General features: G+C 49.3%; 1 protein-coding gene across 1 annotated transcript; it reads left to right on the forward strand.

Moving 5' to 3' along the window:
• Nucleotides 1-405: 405 nt before the first annotated feature.
• On the forward strand, nucleotides 406-11,158 carry LOC147662106 (semaphorin-4F-like; the record flags this gene model as incomplete). Its single annotated transcript, XM_086951107.1, has 5 exons — nucleotides 406-654; nucleotides 913-1,064; nucleotides 4,438-4,595; nucleotides 5,076-5,131; nucleotides 8,555-11,158. Coding segments are annotated over 5 exons (1,232 nt in total), but the record flags the coding sequence as incomplete, so codon positions are not given.
• Nucleotides 11,159-11,412: the final 254 nt, after the last annotated feature.

Below are 11,412 nucleotides of genomic sequence, written 5' to 3' on the forward strand. Positions count from 1 at the left end.
CGCATAAGCTTAATGCGCATGCGCATTGACCTTAAAAGTCACGGGCACTGCAAGGAATCGCCACGATTCCTTGCAGTGCAGATAAAGAGTTGATAACTCGAAATACTCTCGCCTTGCTCGATGCGCATGCGCATCGACAGGCGAGACCTAAAAAGGTTATTGATTTTACTTCAAATTTAACCAGTGGCCCATGCGGTTCCAAAAGAGCCAAAACAATAAAAGCCTCTTTGAATGCGGTCTTAGTTTAAATTCTAGTCCATAGTAAAAGTAGATGATCGAAGAAGGAAGACTCGTCAACCAGAAGGAAGGTGGATATTCAATTCAGGCCAGGAAGGATAATGTCGACGTTTCGACCCGACTAATTCCTGAATTAGGTTTTCCGACTCAGCATTGGGTGTTCATCAGGACAAACATTAAACCAAGAGTCAACAGACTTCCTCGAGTGGTGTGAGCATAAAGACTTTGAATCAGTACAGGCACGTCGGGCCAACTTTCTCCTGGTGCTCAAAAGCCGTGAAGGTAAATCCAATGATTCTGTAATATTAGAAATGAATATTTCTCCAGACCGCATCATACAGAGCAAAGAACAATTAGGCTATGAAGGGCACACAGTTTATAGGGAACTTTCTCCTGATGTGCTGTATCTGGGCACAGGTGAGTTACAATGATAGTGGTACATTGAAGGTATGCTGGGCCATACCTGGACATTGATGGTAAGGTGTGTTGTATCTGGGCACAGGTGAGAGTATGCCCATTGCTCGATACAGATGACAGTGGGTTGTGCGGGCTGCACATTTTCACTGGTGAGATGAGATGCTGTGGTTGGTGCAGGTTAGATATTTGTAGAGGGGTGATGTTTAGAAAGTGTGACTTTTTGCCTGGTCTGGGTGAGAAGGGTCTCTGTGCACACAGCTTCTCGACACCCTCTCCTGACTGTCCTTGGTCTCTCTGCAGTTGACGGACACCTCCACAAGGCGGTCAGCATCAGGACCACGACATACATCCTTGAAGACCTGTCCCTGTTTCCTGAGGACCAACCGGTCGAAAGCCTGCAGCTGTTTGAGGTAAGGCCAGCCCAGGGAGGTGGTAGCAGGTGGTGCTTTGATGCAGCTTGACTTGCTGTCAGTTGGAGAAAGACCACGTCTTTGCATTTCTGTGGCTCGGGTCAGAGGGTGTTTAGCTGTAGCTTCGGGTCTGTGTTGGACCGCAGGCTTGTGTTTGTTTATTTCCTGATAATCCTAGGACAGACTGACCATGTCCTGCTGGCGGTGCTGCTCTGAGGCTTTCAGGCCCCCAGCAGAAAAAACCTAAACAAGTTGCATCCTGGAGCCCGCGTGAAGGCTGACTAGCCCAGCGTAGATGGGTTTGGTGCCGTCAGTGTCTTGGTATCCTTTACAGGCTGTGACGGGGGTGGCAGCTGCAGCATGGTGGCTCAGAGGTTGGCGAGTCCTCCATTTATGTTTATGTCGACAGATATAAGCATGAAGTTAAGACCTTACTTGGAAGCAACAGTGGTCTGCAGAGAGGTGGGATCAGGGGATGATTCTCCTTCGTATTGGAGGGTGATGGAGCATCTCTGCGAAGGGGTCATGGGACAGGGTTAGCCCAGAGGCTTGTATCTGCGACAGCCTGTATCTCCTTAGAGACGCATTTCCGTCTCACTCGGTGCGGGAGAGCCTCGCGCAGGACCTGTGCACAGACGCTGTTCCAGGCTCTGGCTCGTAGATGGACGGGCTCATGATCTGCGGTTTTGTCATTTTTCTTTCTTCATTTCAAGTCTGGCCTTAGATGGCCTTGTGATGGCCCTCTGAGATGTCACTTACAGACGGGTTTGTATTTACTCTCTTGTGGATGACGCAACAAGCCTTGCAAATAAAGCCATCCTCTGTAAGTTCCATCAGGTGCAGGTCTTGCGCTCATAGGACCTTTGTTGAGCAGGTGCAGAATGTTTGTGACTGAGGCGGCGTAAAGCAGGGAGGGACCACCATCCAAGTGGGAGCGGGCCGGGCATGTGACGTGGTTCTGCAGTCGGCTTCACAAGGCACAGGGGGCTTGTTTTGCAAAGGAGAGATAGGTGGACCATGCTTTCTTGGCGTTGTGTCTTCCCAAGGAGATGTTGGAGCCTGTTCAATCCAAGTCTTTGGTGTTTGTTATGATGTGGGAAGGACATGAGGTGTTTGCCTTTACATGACTTCAGAGGTTTACGGAGAAGTCTCGGCTTCTTGATGCTTGACCTGGCAGATTTTGTGTCCGGGGTACGGTGGCCTCGTGCGTGCTGGATGACCCGTGGCAAGTCCTGGGTGGCAGTTCTGTCAGATGCTCATTTTTTAAGTCTCTCTGCAGCTCCATTCGGCCTTGTGATAAGGTGGCTGGATTCCTTCTTGTAGGGTCGAAGACAATCTGGTTCTCCTCCTCCTTTAACTCCAGGCCTCAGAAGAATTAGCGGTGCTGTGGTCTATATGCGACCCGTAGCTATGTTTTTCCATCTTGCAAGGACATGCTTTTAGATGTATGTATAGGACACAACGCAAATTTTCTACATCTCTTACCATACTAGCCTTTCTTCTCTGATAAACTGTTTCTCTCTCATCCGGTATCGCACTCCTTCAAAGTGTGTACCGTGTGTTCGTGACATCCATACATTGAGGGTTGGGATCGCACTGTGGATTCAGAGTGCACTAATCTTGGCAGCTGAGAGTTGCTTGGTGTTGAAGGCGCGGTGGTCTCTTCGGCATTGGTTGAGTCGTCGGTGTGTTGCTTCCTGGTCTGGGTTGTGGAGTCTTCCAGGAGTCCGATCGTTTGGATGAAGATTTTATTGAAGTAGTAAATTGACGGCACAACAATGATGAGACATGCGATGTCCCAGTTGAGGTGGCTCCAAGGGTGGGTCTGGAGGAGGCTGAGCTCAGTGAATGACCTTGAGGAGCTCTGTGGAGTAGAGAGTAGATGGTTCTGGAGATGTAGAAGGTGAGGAGTATTCGTTCATTTTTGTGTGGCACCGTCTGCTATTGTGTTCGCTGATGTGTTGTGTGCTGTATCCTGCGGGGACAGAAGCATCAAAGATATATCTGCAGATGTGAGAGACCATGCCTCTGAAATGACAGTTGTCTGCAGTGCACTCTCGGTGGAAGAGGTGTCTCATGCACAGTCTGCTGCGGACGGGTCACTGATGACCGGAAGCTTTGGGGGGCTCTTGAGCCCCTTTCGTTCGCCCACAAGACACTGACCACGCAGATTATTTTTGCTTTGTCTAATTATTCCAACACCAAAATCTCTGCCACAGGAACAAAATGCCTGTCATCTTCGCTAAAGGGAAACGCTTTTATCGAAGGAACGTTTCGCTTTTATGAACACCTCTTGTAGGACTAACATTTCTATTTCTTCTTTAGCGTGGTTACATTTCCTAGTTAAATGTGTACAATAATTATTAGTTTCCTAACATTGCTCAGTTGTATTGCGCTTTCTAACTGTGCCTGCCAGTTACTGCCAAAGGCAATCTTAGGGCAGTGTCTGACACTCAGTCACCCTAAAGCATTTGGAGGTAGACCTCATTGCAGCACTGTCTCACTCCAGGTGTGGGCGTTCCACTATTGCGTGCACCTGCACCAAGGTCTGGGCCTTCCTGTCACTTTAGGCGCTGGACATTCGTCAGTACCTTCTCCGGACATCCTCGTATCCCATTGACCGTTACACTCTTGAGGAAGCTCTTTGCGTGGAACTTCAGGCACAATTACATCTTATCATCTTTCTTTCATTCTTTCTTTCTTTCATTCCTTCATTTTTTCTCTTTTCTTCTTTTTCTCTTTCCTTCTTGTTCTTTCCTTATTTTTCAGTCCTTTTTCTTTTTTCTTTCTCTCTTCCTTTCTTTCTTTTTCTTTCCTTCTTTCTTTCCTTCATTCTTTCTTTTCATTTCGTTTTTCTTTCTTTCTTTATTTCTTTCCTTTATTTCTTTCTTTCTTTCCTTCTTTCTTTCTTTTTCCTTCTTTTCTTCCTTTCCTTTTTTCCTTCTTTCTTTCTTTCCTTCCTTCTTTCTTTCTTTCCTTCTTCTTTTTTTCTTTCCTTCTTTTTCCTTCTTTACTTCCTTCTTGTCTTTCTTTTTCTTTTCCCTTTTTTCTTTTTGCCTTCTTTCATTCTTTCTTTCTTTCTTTCTTTCTTTCCTTCCTTCTTTCTTTCATTCTTTTTCCTTCTTTACTTCTTTTATTTCATTCTTTTTCCCTTTTTTCTTTTTGCCTTCTTTCATTCTTTCTTTCTTTCTTTCTTTCTTTCTTTCCTTCCTTCTTTCTTTCATTCTTTTTCCTTCTTTACTTCTTTTATTTCATTCTTTTTCCCTTTTTTCTTCTTGCCTTCTTCCTTTCTTCCTTGCTTTCTTTCTTTCCTTCACTCTTTCTCTTTTCCTTCCTTTCTTTCTTATGTGAATTTTATCTCCTTCCTCCACAGAACTGGATCTACGTTAGCTCCAATGGTGGAGTGGTGCAGATGGATCTGATCAACTGCGAGGGGCATGATAGCTGCAGGAAATGCATCCTGTCTCGAGACCCCGCATGCGCATGGCGTGTGTCCGACAAAACGTGTGTGGAGCACCGAGGGCGGCTGGGGTGAGCTTAGGTTACATTGCTTGTGCATTGAGTGTTCACTGCATGGAGAGGGCGCAGTGTGCGTGCTGTCTGGGGACGGCCTTGAGATGTCACGAAATCTGCTGCCTGTGCAGGTTGACGGTGGAACGCCCTCCATGTACACTGTATGGGGGGAGACGGTGGTAGGGTACTGGGTGTGCACTGCGTGGGAGAGAGCAGACATTGGGACATTCCTGAGTGTACATCCCATGGAGCGGCTGGACGGTGGAAGGACCCTGAGTTTACAGTGCATGAAGGTGGTAAGACTGGTGCATGGAAGAGGGCGGGCAGTGGCACACCTTTGAAGATGCCATGTGCAGAAGAGTACCCGTGGGATGGTGTTGCGTGTACTTCATACAAGAAAGGAAGTTGTTGGACCCGGAGTGTTTATCACATAGTGAATGGTAGACCGTTGGACGTTTCTTCCAGTTTCAGCCCTGACATACTCTTCTTTTCTTGCAGGTTACTGCAGGATATTGAGTTTGGAAATGTCTCCAGGCTTTGCCCTTCTGAGAAAGGTAGGTGCAAGAATCCACTTTAAGGATGCATTGCTTTGAGTGTCAGTTGAGTGCGGGAGGTTGGTCCTTTTAAGATTGTGCTTCCAAGAGTTGTTTTTACTCTAGAAGAACAGACGTGCGAGTCTGCTTCCTTCTAACACCTGTTCTTCTAGCTCCGTTCCTTATTGCGTGTGCAGCTCAGGTGAAGAGTCTCATGGGCGTTGGCGACTCTGTATGTAGAGCGTGGCAGATGTGCCGTCCGTGCTGCTGGAGTCCCTGCCATTCCTGACCTGGGGAGGGCATGCTCCTAATCTTCTCTATCATAATCGCTGGCCATGAGGAGATGGCGGCATCCCCACGTTTTTATCTTGATGCACAACCGCAGGCTTGTGCCATGAAACAGTGGCATAAACCTGAATTCCAATGGTAGTTCCGCATCCCGGGGTGGAGGTCGAATGAGATATCCTGTGGACAATCTCAAAAGAATAAGGAAGTCATTCTCTCTAGCCTCCTCCCCGTGTTTGCTTTGATAGTGTGAAAGACTCTTGCCACGTCACCTCTGAAGATATTGGTTCCAGGTGTTAGCAGAAGGGTGGATCTGCGCTTAGCAGATGGACGAAGCGGAGATTGAGGTCTCTAGAACACTTCTGGAGGTCTTCATGGCCGATCTCTAGAGCACTTCCTGGCTGATCTCTAGAAGTGGTCTGGGCAGTGCAGTCTGGCGCCCTCTTGTGGCTCTCCGCCTGCAGTGACCCTCATGAAGCCCCTGCCCTCCCTCTAGGCCAAAGGATTCAGGCCTCAGAAGTGCAGTCTGACTCGGAGTGTTCGGTCCATCGCTGTGAGGCACGTTGTAAGCATTGGTCTGCCACAGTTTGGCTGCAGCTAACCTCTGATTGAAGAGAAGGAGCATAACCAGAGGTCGCGGGGAAGAGAAGGAAGAATGGGAAATCCCTCGTTACCAGATGAAACCCAGTTAATGACCTCCCTGCCCATGAATCCTATGGCGCTGAAGCCAGTCTGTGCCTCTATTCTATTGAAATATTTCTAGCCGGCAGCCGACTGCCCAACGCCCTACACACTCACCACCTTTCAGGAACCCAAGGCACCTATGCACATGTCTTTATTCGAGGTGCTGCTATGGAGACATAAGGAATTCAGCGCCCAATGGGCCGATTCACAGAAGTAATCGGAGACAAAATCCTAAATGTACTACTTTTGGTATTCACAGAAGGCATTTAGTAGTAGTAAAGGTAGGACTTTTAAGTCTGACTTAAGTCTGTCTGAAGTCTGTTTTAAGTCAAAATACTGACTTTACTACTAAATGCCTTCTGTGAATACCAAAAGTAGTAAGTTTAGGATTTTGTCTCAGATTAGTTCTGTGAATCGGCCCCAATAGTCTGCTACACGGAAGACCTCCAAACACCCTGGCACAGATGATCCATGACACGACCAGCCTGGCTCACTGATGCCCGCTGGTGAAGGAACACTTGTTACCCTGATCTGTGGGAATGCTAAGGTTCAGACTCTGGGAATCCTGTTTCCAAGCAGTCCCTCCCACCAGCCATCCGGCGCAGGGCTGTCACTTATCCATGTTTCCATAAGAACGAGTGTTTCTAAGCAATCCCCCCTAAGGAGGTCTTCGATGGAGAGCGCATTCTTATGGAGGGAGCGCACATTAACGCCGCTGGATCACCAGTGCCTCTTTACAGGGTGTTTACTACCATTCGACAGTGATTGCGAAGTGTTGGCAAACCAGATGCCATCCGGCAACTTCAGGGAGCACAGCAAAGGCAACATTACAGCTGAAGTGAGGGGAATGCTGACTGGCGCCCACACCACCAAAGAGTAAAATAGAAAGGCACAATGCACTGAACACAGCGTTATTGTGCCAGAAGTGTGAGACGTACAACTTATTTAAAAAAAAAAAAAAGGGGGGGGAGGGTTCACACATTCACCACAATTGTCCACTGAAGTAGAGACATTCTACCCTGGGTCGGAGTCACCAAGTCGTGCTCCTAGTCCGACACCTCTCAGGAGTGGATTTCGACTCAGTAGAACACAGCGACAAACAAACCAGTGGCAAATCAATGCTACTTGCTCCAACAATACTTCAATACACTACTTCCGGTCGAAAGAATGGAAAGGCAAAGCTTTAGCTTTTCCTCTGGGTATTCCCCCCCCCCCCCCCCCCAGAATCCATGGGCAGCCGTCCATGGATGAACTTGTCAAAGACCTTTCCCCCCCCACACTAGCTACCACTCATTCCTGATGAGGCGACTGCAACAAGCACAAATGTGGATAATGCACGTGGCGCCAACCTAGGAACCTCAGCGGTGGTAATCACTGGTTTTGGAACCGCCCACCCATCTCCAAAGATGGCGGCCTCTTTGCCCAGATCTCCTCACGCAGCGGCAAAGCCAACTCCTCCAATCCAGAGTCGGGTCACTCAGTCTCAGTTTGGCCTGGAGGTCCTTGAAGGCGACCATCTCTGGCTTCCTGAGTATTGCATGAAAATCCTTCAGCTGGCCGAGAAGGCGCCAGGAATCCCACAGGTGTTCTGCGTTGCCAGATAGAAAAGATGTGCCCATTACTGTAACGATCTGCCCAAACCGCGCCTGCAACCCACAGTTAGACGTTACCTGCTACTTGGTGCACCTTCAAACGTCTTCCTCAACGTTCCGACTAGCAGCTATTCCCGCCTACCCACATAGCATGGGACATCCTTGCATCTTCAGAATCCATTTGTTGAAGCATTTATGAAATTTCTGAAAACGGTCATCACACCGCAGACTCCTCCAGTCTCTTCAGGGGACCTTAGCATCCTCCTCAAACAACGTATGTGGACTCGTGTCCATCTCAGTTCTTTCATGAAGAATTGTTTTCCTCGTACTCTCCTCCCTTCGAAGGGTTAATAACCTGCAAGATTGAAGGATTGGGGGGCCATGTATCCAAGCGCACAGAGACTGGGTGTTCATTAGTGCAGGTCTTTGTTCTCTGCCAACGGTTATCTCTACTTTACATGTCAATAAAACTATTGTTTTACGTTCTTTTTCCCTCCACTGCAGTCATTGGCAGAATAGATTGAACCCTTTAGGAATTGTGCATTGAAAATCCTCTCGGAAAACTAAGCAGCTCTTTGGTGCTTTTGGTTTATGCCCCCGGCCGGCCAGGTTAGAGAATGAATAAGAAAGCTATTGGGGAAGAGGCCTCTAATGGAAAATGGGACAGGACTTATGTAGGGCAGCTGCAGGTGAGTAACGGGGATTCGGGGTCGCCACTGTTATCCTCCTTACCCGCGTCACACAGGCCACTTCTGAAATGCTGCTGTTGGGCGAGGTTGTGTGTATGGAATTGAGGGATATGCTGTTTCTTGTTTCTTGATCACTTCAGTGCCTTCAGTTACTTGTGCCTTAATTGTAACCCAGCTCTTTCTCTGTTCTGCAGATTCCGACCAGTACCCTGACATCCAGGAGGTTCCCGTCACACTTGGAGCACGGGTGGTGCTTCCTTGCACACCCCAGTCCGCCTGGAGCACCTGCGAATGGAGAACGCCAACAGAGGACCCCGAGAGTTACACCTCTCGCAACGATGGACTGGAGTTCACGGCGAAAGAAGAGCACTTGGGAGACTACTCGTGCCACTGCTGGGAGAACCAAGTGGGGGGCCTGGTGGCCGCCTACAGCGTGGTCACGAGAAGCGGGCAGACTGACGCGCTTCGAAGTAGTGCGCGCAATCACGCTGTGCTGGCTGGCCTCCTCTGCTTTATGCTTGGCCTGGTGGTTGGCTGTGGTGCTTATGCTCTCTACCAGAGGAAGCAGCTTCATCAGTGGGAGCGGAGGCAACAGAAAAGTGGCTTGGACCTGATGCAGTCCAACACGACCAGCTGCAGCCATGAGCCTCAGACTCCAAGCTCCCCCGAGGACGAGAGGCACCCGCTGGCCACAGACAAGAAGAACGGGGGTCAGAATGGCTTCCCTCACTACTACATCACTGAGAAGGACCAGGCCATGATCATCCTGTCCAATGCCCCCCTTGCCCAGTGCGATGAGACCTCTATATAGCACCGGGTGGCTCCTTCTAGGACTACGCAGCACCGTCGCCACTGAGCTGGCTCAAGAGTCCCTTGGTCAAGCCTCTCTGGGTCAGGGGTCTTCCACCAAGGATTCCGTTCATTGAGTATTAATGTTCCCAAGAGAAGCTGGAGAGAAGACATGGTTCCCACCTGTGGTTGGCAGTGCCTGGCAGCCACAAAGTGCCCGAGCCACGCAGTGACTTCACCGCTGTCGCCACTCATGTTTATTAAACCTTTTCTGCTCCTCTGTCTGTCCTCAAAGGACGGCACACAAGCCATCTGCTTGTTGCATCTCTTCCTCAGTTGCACTTTTTGCTGTTATGAATCGTTGTTCCTACTGACGTTCCTGTTAAAGTTCACTGGACTTGAAGCCCTGGTTCCCCGCCTGCCTGGCGGGCTCAGAACAGATTCTGTTCCTCAGGAAAAGAACACGGAGCATTGAGCCGGTGTCTCCGCTTAGAAATGATGGTGCCAGCATGATGCCAGCTGCCCCCCCTCCCCCGCTGCTCCTCTGCACGCATGCCATATGGGGTTATATGCTGGCCCCGTGGGTGGGTCACTCTATACGTGTAAAGCATGCAGGCCCCAACTGCTCACAGCTCTCACCATCTGCATTTGTATCTTTCACACGTCCTTTCACTGATGAGCCATGGTGTTGTGCATCAGGTCACTGCTCGAACACACTTCTGGTGCCTTCAACTTAGGGTGAAAGGGACAAGGACGTACCAACCAACCATTAGCGAGAGAGGGGGGGTTCTCTCCTTCGGTGACAGCATCCTCCCAAAGAGGGGGACACTGGGCTTGGCACCCTCCTGGACAGCACCCCGGAAGGGTGCGCCTGCTGCCTTGACACAGGGGGGTGCCCCGCTGGGAGCACTCCCACCATGTGGCTGGTGAGATCTGGCAAAGGAGGAACTTTTGGCCTCTCCACTGCTACCGACTAAGGTCATCCTGCCTTTTTTCCCCACCGTCTGTAATCCTAGTTAGTCTTCCTACGACTTTGGCCTAGCAAAGTGCCTGGACTCTGCCTGGCAGACAAGCCAGCTGTACGCACTGAGAATCTGGAGTATACACGGGTATGTCCTCACGAAAGTACACTGGAAAGCAGACGTTGCACGGAGTCCGTGCGCTCAGAACTTCAGTAGTGAAAATGTGCCGAATGCTTTTGCTGACAAAAAGAGCTATTGTCTGGTCGTGCTCAACCTGTGTGTCTGACAAACGTAAACTCACGAGTTTAAAGCTGTGAATCACATTGGGTGTCGCAGTGGCATGTGGGGTGTGAGCTAAGGAGATTCCTACTGTGATGGGGACTTGAAGAGCCTCTCTGTTGCTGTGCGATAGTTCACAAGCCCATTCCTCTAAGGACTCTCTGCTTTTACGGAACGCAGACTTGAGTCTCTCATAAGGGTTGGGATTTGACGTCTCCCGAACATGCAAGTCCTTTTCACACATGCTGATCGTGTATGAGGGGACGCCCTCAGGCCCAGGGATCTGTGCTCAGACTCTCTGCCTTTATGGAACGCAGACTTGAGTCTCTCATAAGAGTTGGGATTTGACTTCTCCCAAACATGCAAGTCCTTTTCACACATGCTGATCGTGTATGAGGGGACGCCCTCAGGCCCAGGGATCTGTGCTCAGACTCTCTGCCTTTACGGAACGCAGACTTGAGTCTCTCATAAGGGTTGGGATTTGACTTCTCCCAAACATGCAAGTCCTTTTCACACATGCTGATCGTGTATGAGGGGACGCCCTCAGGCCCAGGGATCTGTGCTCAGACTCTCTGCCTTTACGGAACGCAGACTTGAGTCTCTCATAAGGGTTGGGATTTGACGTCTCCCAAACATGCAAGTCCTTTTCACACATGCTGATCGTGTATGAGGGGACGCCCTCAGGCCCAGGGATCTGTGCTCCTGTTTCCACATTTGTTTACTTTGTTTGATGTTTCTAAGTTTGTAAATATATTTTATTTCTTTGTTTCCTGTTGCTCATAAGTGGTTTCGCTTTGAGGCTGGAGGGACATTACTGAGTGCAGATCCTAGGTGTGTGTGTGCAGTCACGGTCACTATGACAGTGCTGACGTAGTCTGTGTGAGAGCTTTTGTATGCGAATGTGAGTGACGTTATTCTTTGCATGTCACTAGCCAGTGTTTATCGCCCTACATGCACCTATTGATTCTACTCAAACTCTGCGTCTTACTTTTTGTGAAGCGTAGAACATCCTGGCTACGTTC

Source organism: Lissotriton vulgaris, unplaced genomic scaffold (assembly GCF_964263255.1).
Source record: "Lissotriton vulgaris unplaced genomic scaffold, aLisVul1.2 SCAFFOLD_3421, whole genome shotgun sequence".
Lineage (NCBI taxonomy): Eukaryota > Metazoa > Chordata > Amphibia > Caudata > Salamandridae > Lissotriton > Lissotriton vulgaris.